At 40.1% G+C, this 13,639-nt stretch overlaps 2 protein-coding genes across 6 annotated transcripts in view; both read right to left on the minus strand.

Moving 5' to 3' along the window:
* Window positions 1-4,414, minus strand: part of ptk7b (protein tyrosine kinase 7b) — an 81,629-nt gene extending 77,215 nt beyond the window's left edge. Inside the window, exons 1-2 of the mRNA XM_078272966.1 lie at window positions 4,086-4,414; window positions 3,798-3,963 (exon numbers count right to left, since the gene is read on the minus strand). Coding sequence (XP_078129092.1) covers window positions 3,798-3,918 — 121 coding nt within the window. The 5' untranslated portion in view covers window positions 3,919-3,963; window positions 4,086-4,414. The remainder of the gene's footprint in view (window positions 1-3,797; window positions 3,964-4,085) is intronic.
* Window positions 4,415-7,387: 2,973 nt separating this feature from the next.
* The window catches only part of klc1b (kinesin light chain 1b), a 29,132-nt gene continuing 22,880 nt past the window's right edge, over window positions 7,388-13,639 (minus strand). For 4 of the 5 annotated variants that reach the window (XM_078273912.1, XM_078273910.1, XM_078273911.1 and 1 more), the window contains exons 14-16: window positions 9,476-9,600; window positions 8,476-8,533; window positions 7,388-8,343 (exon numbers count right to left, since the gene is read on the minus strand). In XM_078273912.1, the coding sequence (XP_078130038.1) occupies window positions 8,269-8,343; window positions 8,476-8,533; window positions 9,476-9,600 (258 nt within the window). In that variant the 3' untranslated portion in view covers window positions 7,388-8,268. Of the gene's footprint in view, window positions 8,344-8,475; window positions 8,534-9,475; window positions 9,601-10,685; window positions 12,852-13,639 lie in introns of those variants that run through there. The other variant, XM_078273913.1, reaches the window with a different exon arrangement.

The following is a 13,639-nucleotide window of genomic DNA, read 5'->3' on the forward strand; positions in this document are numbered from 1 at the left end:
ATGGCAGACCTTTATCAGTTTTGGGGTCATGGGCTGGAGGACAGAGAACCGAGGAGTCACATCAATTTAGAACTGACAAGGACCACAAATCTGAGATATTGGGTAGCCGTGATTGAAACCACTGAGAGTGCAAGAAGATCCTCCCCTGGGAGAAGAGCCCTATACAACAGAGTGAGTGCAAACTGCACATACCAACTGGGTGGAAAAGAAGTTCAAAAGGCTTCACCTAAACCTCAATAAACATTGTCTGATAAATGACCAGAAACTAGAGTCATGAAAGACCTTAGTAAATCCTCCCCCAGTCTCACGACTTGTGCTACCAATCAACCCCCCTGATGTGCACAAACACAGAAGAGAGAATCGGATCTTGTTATTCAGCTCTATTCATCATTCTTTTTCTGCTCAGCGCTATGTTTTGTTGTCACGCTCGACTCTGAGCACAGCTAGATTTGGCTATCATTGAAACAGCCCATTATTATTATAATAATGGCCATATACAGCCTCACCATATACAGTAATAGGTCTAAGATAACTTAAATTGCTTCTCTACAGGGTTACATGCATCTCATCTTCCACAGTATGCATGGGAAGACAAAATGACGCTACACATTACAATATAAACCAATCCAATATAACACCACAAACCAGGGCTGGGTTATATCGTTGAAATCAATATCACAATATTAATACGATTTTCCAGAAGCAGTATCTGTTTCGGCGTATATGTCAGCTGGTAAATAGGCCTACATTAAGAAGCCTTTGCTGACATTTTACATTTAGTTTGTAACTAAAACAGAAACTTGTTAAACACTAACATGGGATCATATTGCGATATGACTGCAATTCAATCGCTGGTAATATTGAATTATCGCCCAGCACTTACACGACCTGTACTTCAAAATCACTAAAATCATGAATCACAGCCTTACTCTGCCATAACAAAGCGACCAGTTGGTGTGGTGAAAAAAATAAATAAAAAATAAATAAATAATAGGACAACAGGGCCCAGAACAAGAATAGTGAGTTTTGTTTTATAGGAAGAAATAATCGATCTTCCTTAAAATTGTTATGTAATGTAATATGATGTATGTATAACAGTTTATTGCATCAACAGCTGTGCATGACAGATACCAATCTCATGCCATGCTCTGTATTGTAATCCACTCAAATGTGTATAAATAATTTCCAACAGTACAATTTCATTTTGAAGATTGTTGTCGACCACAGGATAAAAAAAAAAAAAAAAACAGCTACCTGATCGTAAACAGATAAATTCCACTCCACACTATACATTCCTGTGTTTATATTCCTTTCATCCCCTCTGAATCTAAGTATTCAGAGAATCAGGACCAGTGTGGAGCCAAACAGCCTCCGGGCACAGCAGAGTTAATAAGAGCCAAGCATATGGATTTAAAACAAAACAAAAAAAAAAAAAAACAGCTGTGGGTGGGCACGCCAACAAAATATCCAAAAAAAAAGGCCCCCATGGTATTTGCTCAGCGGCGCTCTCCAGCTGAAACAGTATGCTACATATTAACTTAATGGACCTTCTGATAGAAGCAGTGGAACCCCCACTTAGTAAAAACACTGGTCGATTCCTAAATACAGGAGAGCTTCTGCACAACACAGACTTCCTGTATCCCTTATATTCCTGTGCAAAACACCATCCATTTGTTGACCGGACAACAAATCCATTACATCGATCTAATAATATACACTGTGGTTCGCTACTCCTGCACTTTCGTGACAGTATCTTGTTTTACAGCGTGTTATGGAAGCCAGAGAGAAGATCCAAGTCAAGTAAGCCTGGGCTCACTATTGAATTCCATCAAGACACGTGATTGCACACCTCTAAGTGAGCATGAGGTGAATATTAGTTTTTACATAGGCATCCAAATTATTAATGCGCCTAGGAGAAAATGCAGAACTTCTCCAGCTGCACCATAAGGGAGGGAGATCAAAGAGGAGTGTGCGAGTATGTTACTGAAACATCTTACATCTATCTCAGCTCCTCGCCAATAAGCCCAGTCGTTTCTTCTCAAACATACATCAGGAATGAGATTGCCTCAATGAAGCAGGGGGAGACGGGAATGAGAAACACACCGCAAGGCGTGGACGGAGGGTGGAAGGAATAAGTAGGCGGATAGACAGAGAGATGCTGCATTAACATTATGGACATTAACTCCATAAGTAGCTTCCATCTACTCAGAGCTGCTTCAGGGGCACGGCACTGGTCGACTACAAATAGAAACTAGATCAAGATACAGAAAAGCAAAGAGTGGAAGGGAAAAACAGAGCCATTACTGTAACCTAAAACTAAAAAAAAAAGAAGATCTGGGTAAATATTTGACCACAGTGCCCAGATCCTGCAGATCAGACGCCCCTCGAGAAACATGGTGTGTTTGGTGTGGACAGCTTCATGTGGGAATAAAGCCACAATAAAAACGCTGTCTCATTCGCCGCCATTTCTGGCCTTTGCAGTACTTCAACATATTCAGAAAGCCCTTTTAAAAATAGGACATTTCTAAAGCAGGCTAAAACACGAGGCTGTCATGACAGTACCTGGCTTGGCAATGAATCTTATAAATTCAAACCCATTGCAGCCTCCGTCTCCCCTGCTGCCTGCACACAGAAGACACATTCATCCCAAAGTGGGCACCATGAGGAGACTGGAGGGGGGCGACAGACACTTCAACTTAAAGGAATTTTTCAGCCACTCTGGCTATCACGGCTGGTGTTGAAGGCACAGGCAAACACAATCTGTGCTGGTCTACGTTTCAGTCTACATGTGGAGATCAGATAAAACGGACTGAGTTTTGACATGATGAGCGGTGAGTTAATGAGCCAGATCCTTGGCAGGATAAGAGCATTCCTTGCACAAACTAGGAAGGATCTTTTCATGGCTTTCTTCACTCTGCAGCCAAGGTTATGAACTTTTAAAAGGATTCGACAATGTCGGGGGTGCGTTGCGTTATGTTAATTTTTCTTTTTCTAGCTCTTCTCTTTTGGATAACAGTCAGGCAGAAGCTGCTCTCTACCAGTGCATATGAATGGCACCCATGAAAGCATGCCAAGCTGGGGCTCAGAGAGGCAGTTCAAACATGCAAACAGAGCTATGAATATGATCATTTGAAATGGCATATCCAGTGTGTTATGTGAGGAATGGAAGTATACTCCTGGGAATACATAATAACATGACAATGCTGCCTTCAGTGATGGATGGAAACCTACCATACCCCTGCTCCAGATTGTAATTTAATTACAGTGTAACTAGAGTAAAATGTAAACAGACATGATGTTGGTATAGTGCACATTTTTTTCGTTTTTAGTTATATCCTATGGATGAAATCATCAGTCATTTTGAAATTCAAAAGCCTTACTTTCCTCCAAACTGGGGTTAATGGGGGAGGGGTTCCCCCTTCCTTTACCCCCCCCCCACCCCCCCAAAAAAAACAAAACAAACAAAATGTTTTTTTTTTAAACTTTAACTAATATAACCCGTTTTTTTTTTGTTTTTTTTTAAAGAATGACAGAAAAAGCAGCTATAACTGTGACTTTCACTCTCTGTAGTCGGCAACTTCTTTCTCTCACAGTGCAGGCAGTAAGCCCAAAGAACTAGGCTAACTGAAACCAGCAACAGCAAATCCTTTAGAAAAGCATGGAGGTCAACGTCGGGGTCTGCTACAATAAGTGTAATTTGAACGTTTTCTTCTTGTTTTGCAGCCTCTGAATGAATGGAAATAAATAGAAATGTAAGCGTACAGTGTGTTTGAAATGTACAGTAGCTTGTTACCAACCTTGTAGGAAGAAAATACCGACGGCGTACAGCTTATCCACCGGTGGTTTTCTCCTGTTAATCACCGCGGGGTTTCTTCTGCCTTCCCTCCGCCGGGTCTCGCTCTGTCCTGGTAGATCCATGGCCGTTTTGGTGCTCAGCGGCTCCCCGGTGCTTGTCTCTGGCGACTACGGGAGAGCCGTAGGGCGAAAAGGAAACGTCAAAGAGAGTCGTGCGTCACCGTGTGCGTGCAGGTAAACCAACCCCGTTACCTGCGCAGGTCCCCGGGAAAGCCAGACGGTCCGCTCACCTGGTTGTTTTGGAAACTAGCAGGAACAAGGCAGAAACATGTGGGGACGGACGCTTCGGTTTACAGGCCAGCCAGACCAACGACTTAACGAGTTCAGAATGAGGAGCCCCGCCGAAAGTTTGAAGTTTAAACTTCCAGGTTGGTTACGGGACGGAGGGTTGATGTGTAGCTATATAAGCTGCAGTGGTTCATTACAACCCGGTCTGTGTACCCGCTGTCTGCCTCCCTCCAGAGCCACCGACCGCCGGGCCAGTTCAGTCTTCAACAAGAGGGAGTTTGGCTCCGCGGTGTTTCCAAGTTGGCTTCCTCCCACACTCGCCTGTGTGATTTTTTTTTTTTTTTTTTTTAACACAAGCGTCAAGTGGGCCGAAACAATACACACGTGTTCCTGCGAGGAATTTCAAAATAAATGTTAGAAAGTGTAATCTCCACTTTTTTTTTTAATTTGTAGCAACCGCACCTTTCTAAATAATAAATAATAGATTGTGTATTTATTTTTGTATTTATTTATTCAACAGTTGTTTCATTTTTGTTTAGTTCAATTTTGTTTCCACGTGTGTAAAGACAATATTAGAAAAATCGGTTGGCATAACTACCTATTTGAGCATACTCAACTTTGAACATTTTGTATAACTTTAATATTGTTCTAACATTTAACATTATAAAAAAAAAATTGTATTTGCCACACTTGATTTTGCACATTTAACGTACATTATAGGTTGTCATTTCCTGACTTTTCATTGTTTCATATGTTTTTCACTTGTGTTTTGGTGCTGTATTATCAATTTAGCTCTTTTTAGTTAAACAGCGGGCCTACAGACAGACACAACAACCCCTCAACAGTTTCAACTATTCTGTGGTTCCGTAGACCTACAAACATACGGTGTGTCTGTCATATACAAAAAAAATTTCATTTTATTTTGAAATCAAAACATCCTGTATCCATCTGTGTATCTCTGGTAGTTTGACTTGGATTCCCTATTTCCCAACAGTGCAGCTTCCGGTGCCCGTACCCGACCTGCATAAGGCATACAACACTGCGACCCCCTGGTTCAACCTGATTACTGTTTACTTCACCTGCACATATACAGAATGCAAATAATGCATTGCAAATAATAAATCCAGTATGCGTTTATGTCCCAAAGATTAAATATTTTGGAAAAATATTTACACTTTGGTACTAAACAGATTTTTCATTGCAAAATTGTCCAATTTGGCCCTTTTCCAAATCCATTGACAGTTCACAGTGTCTTTGTCTATGTATGCTATTACAATCTATCAAAATTAGTTTATGTAAATTAGTTTCTTTATCATTCTACATATGATCCTCTATAATAATTGGCTCAATAACACCTCTATGTAGGGCTGTGCAATTAATCGGAATTTAATCGTGATTATGATTTCGCCTCCCAATGATCACAAAAACAGAATCATCGAGAAAAACAATTATTTAGGTCATTAAGTCTTCTTTCCAGAAGTCAACGAGTAATCGTGTTAAATTATCGTGATTTCAATATTGACCAAAATAATCGTGATTATATTTTTTCCCATAATCAAGCAGCCCTACCTCTAAGTATGCCTATTATGCAGGTAGGGACTAACTGTAATGTTGTATAATATCCCTGATTGTGATTAATATAATAATGATTTTCAGGGGAAGCCCATTCTCTACATTCAAGAGTTTGACAATGACAAGTAATAAATGGCACAAACCCAGCGAGTCCTGCCCATGCAAATACATCACTCTCACCTTTAGGGGACAGCCCCTGCTGGCACTACTGGTAGTACTGTGTGTGGGACTGGTGACATGCTGCTGGTCCAGCTGGCACCAGGATGGCTGATAGAAACATGCAGTCAACCAAGCCGAAGGATTAAAGGGTCAAACCAGTGTTACTGCTGATAGGAAAGGGGCTGCAGTGGATAGGAGGATACACGGTTGTCAAAATGAAATTCCAAAATACAAAAACCTTTAATGAGAATGGTAAAGTTTCTGAGGGCATGCTGTCAACTCAACGAACTCTGCTACTCTGACTTGCCGTTTGCTTCCAAGACAACTGAGAGAAGGAGCCGACAGCTCTCGGGAGAATGAAACCATCCTGGGGTGGGTTAATTCAAAGCTCTCGGAGGTGATAAAGGGTTGAGGCTCCAAATTAAAGCTCTGACACAGTGAGAAACCCCAGGCTGACTCCTACCAAGAGAAGGGAAAACTCTGGGAGACATATCACATCTTGGCAAGGCATCAGGGTTCCCACACTTACTTAGACACTGATGTTTACGATCTTTCCTGCTGGAATTCCCTGTCTTATAATTTGCAGGGACATATATAGGGCGATACATAACATTGGTTGAGTACTTTAAAAAGCCAATTCATTCATTTAAGAACTTTAAACACAAGTTCTTTTTCTTCAAATCCTGACATTTATTGCAGATTGTCACGGGCTGCAAGGATTCCAATCAAATCAGCCACATCCTGTCTTATACAAGAATAAATCATGAATATAACGATGAATAGAAAATGATTGGTTTTATTTCTGAATCAAGATCAGACAGTATTCATGACAAATGGGATTGTTTAATGTATATCAGATCCAAACAGATGCACATTAAACTCTCAATTCTATGATTTGTGAATTTCAGATCAGATTCTATTGTATACAATTATTACAAACGATGAAAGGAAGAAAAAAAAATCAAAAAGAATTACAAGACATTCCAGTTCTTTTGAGTCTTACTAAAACTGCAATCAAAGACAGAAGACACCAATCTGAGAATTGTGCAAAAAAATAAAAAATAAAACCCTACCATTATCACATATCTAGACACATATCACACATTCTAATCACTGTAAACAACATAATAGGATGATGTGTTCACATTTGGCAGCTCAAACCTGCAGAGGCCTATTGAAACGCAGAGAAGCAGCCGGACCGCAGATGAGCCCTGCATGGCACCAGAGATCATTCAGGATGACCAGGATTAATTAAGCGACCCAGTTCGGCCTGATCATTCTTTTTATATACAATTTTAAAAGTTGAAAATTTTTATGGTTGTGTTTTTCAGCACTCTGAGACCATAAATGACTTCAAAGATTATTCCTACATTTTTCTCTGCAATAGAAGAGAAACCGGTGCAGAAAAACGAGACTTGGATCTCAAAGCTGTCGAGGTTATACTGCATTAGCAGCCGCTGAAATTCATCACGTCAGTAAGATAAACATGTCACCCTGTTTCCCAAAGCTTCAACCAACAACCTCACGGTGCAAATAAATCTCAACAGGCAAAATCATTAAAATGAAAATAAAGTTAAACATTGTATAAATGTCAACTTTACATTATGTCTTTCAAACCCAACAGACCTGTTTCCAGTGGTGTAGTCTACGAGAGTCTACATACTTTCCTTTATAGTTTTGATCTATTTTGAATTAATAAAGGTATTTCCACCGTAAGTTGGTGCATAAAAGTGAATCCGATTATAGGAAATGAAGTCGTTGATGCTCAAAGCTTCACTGGGGGAGGACACCAAGACCCCCCCCCCCCCAATATGATATCCCCCCACCTCCCCCAAAGTCGGATTCTGGCCAATATATACAGTATAGTATACCCACTACAATACATTAGACTACACCACTGCCTATTTCTTATATTTCAATTTTTTTTTTTTTAAGAGAAAATAGAAATCTACAATGTATCTTTTTTCCTAATTTGCACTAATAAACCAATGAATGGCACAGGAAGACACAAAACATTTGGGGAACACAACTATCTTAAAACAACATAAGGAGAAACATACCAGAACAGGTGACATTATAGCAACAGATGCAGTCAAGGTGCAGAGTCACAGTGATTATTAATATGAGGAAGAGGAAGAGAGATGAGGTATGTTGAAGCATCAATTCTCTTTCTGGAAGACCAAAAAGCAACAACCTGGATTAAAAAAAAAAAAAAAAACAGCTGGAAACCCCCCCCCCACTAGTTATGTATGTATATGTTGTGATGACTGAAAATGTCTTTGGGTCTGAATGTTGGAGCGAATGGGTCTTTGGGTCGGATGCAGACGGGAAGAGGAAGGGTGTGTGGGAGGCTGGCTGGTAGTGTTGTTGGAGATCGTTATGGCTCAGAGAACGGGCCAAAGGAAAGAGCCTCTTTGGGTGGGTCAACGGATCAGCTGATAGACCACCTGCTGCTCAGTTTCCTGTGTAGAGATCCACAGTGCTAGAGCTCAGGCCCCGGCTCTCCCTGAAATGACTGCCTCCCCGAGTCTAACACGGAAAGGGAAGACGACAAAACACAGACGATACAAGAGGTGAACGTTATGAAGGCTAAAATGTTCCATTTCCAATAACATAGCCTAAATTGAATACAATTTATAAGACTGGAAAACTGTTCCTCACCTGGAACGGGTCATCGCTGGTTTTGTTCAGGTAATTCAAGGAAGCAGCTCGCTTCATGCTGTTGAACGAATAGAAGAAAATAATGTTCACACAGTATCTTAGATCATGGCACAGGTACAAAATAATTATTCATGAAGCTGGGGAGTTTATTTACAGTGCTCAGCATAAGTGAATACACCCATGCTAAAGTTGACTAAAAAGAGGAATAAAAAAATCATCTTTTGGAAATTGATCTTAATGCCTTAATTAAAAAAATGAGGAAAAATACAACCTTTAAGGACACCAATTTTCATATATAAATAAATGTTCTTCCTTAAAATACAGGGGGCATAAGTAAGTACACCCCTATGTTAAATTCCCATAGAGGCAGGCAGATGTTTATTTTTAAAGGCCAGTTATTTCATGGATCCAGGATACTATGCATCCTGATAAAGTTCCCTTGGCCCCCACATCATCACATACCCTTCACCATACCTAGAGATTGGCATGGGGTACTTTCCATAAAATCATCTCTCAATGCAAATCAAACCAGCTATTAGGATAACTGAAATAAAACCATGCCAATCTCTAGGTATGGTGAAGGGTATGTGATGATGTGGGGGCCAAGGGAACTTTATCAGGATGCATAGTATCCTGGATCCATGAAATAACTGGCCTTTAAAAATAAACATCTGCCTGCCTCTATGGGTGTACTTACTTATGCCCTTATGTATTTTAAGGAAGAACATTTATTTATGATACATTATTCATGTCTTCCTGTAATCTTCCTTAAAGGTTGGATTTTTCCTCATTTTTTTAATTAAGGCATTAAGATCAATTTCCAAAAAAAGAATTTTTTTTTTTATTCCTTTTTAGTCATCTTTAGCATGGGTGTATTCACTTGTGCTGAGCACTGTACTAACTACTATAAATCTACTCGCCTCCCACTGACATTGCTTACTACTTCAACAAGGAGTGTAATTTGCTCTCCATCATAACAGAGGGTTTCTTCTGTTCTTACTTGGTGCTGCGAGGTTCAGGCGGTCCGTTGCCCTGCAGTTTCTTCACCAGCAGCTCGCTGCTGCGGCGTAGAACGTCCCTGAGCTTCCCCAGAGAGCCGCTGCGCTGGAGGGCTCCACTGCCGTCCTGCAGACACACACAACCATCAACCCACTGAAGGTGTGGAGACAAGAACTCAGAATGCAAATCTTTTTTATTTTGGTTGATGTTGCATACGCCAGTCCTGTTATGAATGGCTGTTTGCAGCCAAACGGCTTTAAGTCTCACAAAAAAGGGATTTATACATGAAATCATTTAAAGAGCAATACATTAGGCGATACTGAAATATTTAGCTAGATTTGCAAACGTGTGCAGTGTCAAACAAAGACAGCGTGCGACGCTAGCGTCATTTCCTCGTCCGATAACTGACCTCTCCACAAAATTGTCATCATCACTCTGTAACCATCAAATATATGTATATTTTGAAAAGTTACACCATTAGAATCAACTGTAGATACTTCAGTTTGCACATCCATCAAGCAAGGTCACTTGTGTGAAGGGCTCATTATTGTCCAATGGTTGTGCTGTGTGTTATTTTTCATCTACAGAATCAGCAACTATTCTTCTGTTTGGTTTATCCTTTTTGTCATTTAAAAAAAAATAAAATAAAAATAAGCCAAACATTACTCTGTTACAGCATCTTAATCGGGAGAATTGGCTGCGTTTCCTTGTCTTTTGTGACAGCAAACTGAGTATCTTTGGGTTTTAGTCGGTCAGTTGGACAAAACAAGCAACGCGAACACGTTGTGCTTTAGGATATGTGATGGACATGTGTCACTATATTCTTTACAGACCAAATGATTAATCAATGTATCCAGAAATCAACCAGTAGATTACATAATGGAAATAATCAAGCTCAAAGCGGGGGTTTTTTGTGTTATAGTAATTTATCAATCCATCCATTCATTCATTTTTTATTGTTACATAACAGCTGTCCTGCATAGTGTGTTTGAATTACTAACCAAGCAGTGACCAGAGTGATCATCATAATGCAATACAGGCTTATCACCAGCAGGGGGGAGCTGTGGGTTAATTATGTAGCTACCAAAATAAATATGTGTGTTCCACTGGGAGGTGCTGCAGTCGCCACTAGAGATGAAATAAATAAAAGTTTCCACTGATGGCACACATTGATACAGACGTCTCAATCCGATGGAGAGAAAAGACAAAACTTCACAAATGAAAAACTTTATTTCAGAATACCAACAAGTGTTGATGCAATAATCTTCACAATGCAGAATGGTAAATATAATGCAGTTCTACTTACTAAGATAGTGCTTATAGACCTTACCATTTATGTTTTATTCCACTTTAGGAAACTGAAATCACACTATATATGCCAAGAATAGACAGTTCAATAAATAAGCATTCCACTAACACAACAATATTGTCATAATTATATGATGTACATAGTCAATTCTTTTGTTCAGAGTTGCATTAGAAGTATAGGTGTACTCATTGGAAGGAATGAAGAATCAAGGCAAGTAGCATACCGAAAAGCCGTATAGTGAATGCACTTGTCAAATCTATAAATACAGCCTACAATTACACTTTAAAGATGTTGAAGTCATTTTACATTCAGTTAGTTAAACATCTGAAACAACATGGTGATCTTGAGGAAACACTCGCACTGTACTTTTCGGTGTCTAAAAACACGATTCACCAAAGTGACAAGGTTTGCTTGCAAACAACTGTGTAAGAAAAAAGGCAACACACTCCATTAAGCTTTGAGTTCAATACAGTATCCATAGCCAGAGTGGGCACTGCGACTGTACCACCAAAACATACACAAATACACACTAAAACTACTGGGGAATCCAGGCTTCCATTGAATAATAACACTAGCGTCTACTTCTACACCAACAAATAAAAAGGCAATTCTGGGCATTTACCCGCATTATTTTGAAATCGACTATTATTTAGCAATTTCCCAGGTGGCCAGTGTCTGTGCTAGATGCTCCGGTTGGTCTCTGCGGTCATTTTGGCTTTACAGCATCAGCCGATGTTGTTAATTCCCTTTGTAAATGCAAGCTACTGTGTACCTATTGTACCAGCATAGAGCCTGTGTGAACGCTCCAAAACCAAAGGACACTGAAGCCCATGAAGGCAACTTGAAAATAAATTACCATGGCGACAACAGCTTGCTGTGTTCTAGCCAATTTGCTGTCAGCCGATGTTGGCCCTACTAGTCTTTCACAACAGGCATTGTTGACTAACTACTGCCTTAATATTCAGCCACAAAATAAATCAACATTTAAAAAAAAAAAAAAAATGTAAACAAAATCATACAAAATTGAAATTCAAAAGGAAATATATCTATAAAAACTAAAAAAAAACTAAATATTGAGAAGCAATGCTCCCTTCTCATTTCCCGCCAGCCACAGAAGTCAAAAAAAGAAATGAAATATTTTGATAAGCATGTTAAACTATACAGTACCATTTACTTCCACACTGTTTAGGCATTTGATCGCATTATTGTTAAAATAGTTAAAAACAGAAAACTAACAGCAAAAAAATACTTTTCTTTAAAAAAAAAAAAAAAATTAAAAAATGATACTATTTTGGCTAAATACAGGCACCAGGTTGCAAGCTAGCTTTGAGGTCATCTTTAACAAACTGCGAGTGAGACCAATGCAGAGCAACTGTGGAGTTTTGTATTATATCCACTCTATAGTGATTGTTACGTTTTATTTGACTGTGGGTTGGAGTGATGTCTGGAGCCAAGGCTGCCTTCAAAAGGGTGTCCCTGATCCTCCAAATCTTTCATCTTTTGCCTTCTTCCAATAAATTACTTTCCTGCTCCTCTTATCTAGCCAAATAAATCTACTACGCGCCTATGAAAAATTACAAATGGGTGTTGGAGGAAGAAAAAAGTGCGAGTGGCTTCCTCACAGGGAAAAGATTTCACACACAATGAATTTTGCTTTTTAATGTTAAGTGAGAGAGAGCGAGAGAGAGAGACACAGAGAGAGAGAGAGAGAGAGAGAGAGAGAGAGAGAGAGAGAGAGAGAGTTGAAGTCACTATTTCTGACACAGTGTTAGTGAGAGGAGAGGATAGAGAGAGAGTGAAAGGAAGAGAGGAAAAAATAAAATAAAAAAAGAGAGCAGAGATGAGAAGACCAAACGTCCCAGCAGGTGTCAGCTTTACAGGGGACAGAGGTGACAGCCAGGAGGGGGCTTTCTGAGTCTCTGCGACCGGAGGGGGGGAGCACCGGGAATGGTGGAGGATGCTGTTGGTTTAGGGACAGAGAAGGCCAGAGGGAACGACAACACACATCCTTTTGCTATGGTGTTGGGGAAGGAGAGAAGGATGGAGGAATAATCTTGATGGCTTAGGCCTGATGAAAGAGAAAAGAGAGAAACAGACAAAAACAGCACACATTGTAAGAGCTCTGGGCTGGGTTTCCTACGCCAGACACCTACACATCTAAATCTGAGCTTCGTCCCTTTTTCTACACTTCTCTGCACTGGTATTATGTTGTAAAACTGTCTATCCTGCACCAAGTTTACTGTATCAACACCTGCAGCTTGGGGTCTGGTTAAAGTCTTTTTTTTTTTTTTGTAAACCCCAGTTGAGGGATCCTATGCAAACAAAAATGATCTATAACTCTGGCAGCACAGGAGTCATTTGTCTCTTTAAAACATGACAGCTGTCTCAGGAGCTGCACTACAACAAGCAGGTCAGTGATGCAGCAGGTTGGTTGGTTGGTTGCAGTCACAGTGACTCAGCTGTTTTGCTTACCTCTCTGGGTACCGGGAAGCCTGAACTTGGCACACGGCACCCAGCCAGTGACTGCGCACTGCAGACGTGGGACATCTGCAAGCATCAGCACTGAACGGGGCATAATGATATAGCCATTACACTGACGCTAAGAGGGACTGACATTGTGAATCACATCTTTATGTACAGCACTATGAATTTAGAACTCCTGCATTCACCTAAAATTCCCCTAAGGCAACATTTGTACCTGATGAAAACATCATCTTCAGTCCTTCTGTCCTGGCATGCCCCCTGTGTTCCATTACCTAAATGACTAATTAACTAATTATCTAGCCTATTTAGTATGTCACTATATACCAAACCACCAGCGTGTTGTGTAGAATGAGAGTTCAAGAGGGAGAGTAC

This window comes from Sander vitreus, chromosome 17, assembly GCF_031162955.1.
Source record: "Sander vitreus isolate 19-12246 chromosome 17, sanVit1, whole genome shotgun sequence".
NCBI lineage: Eukaryota > Metazoa > Chordata > Actinopteri > Perciformes > Percidae > Sander > Sander vitreus.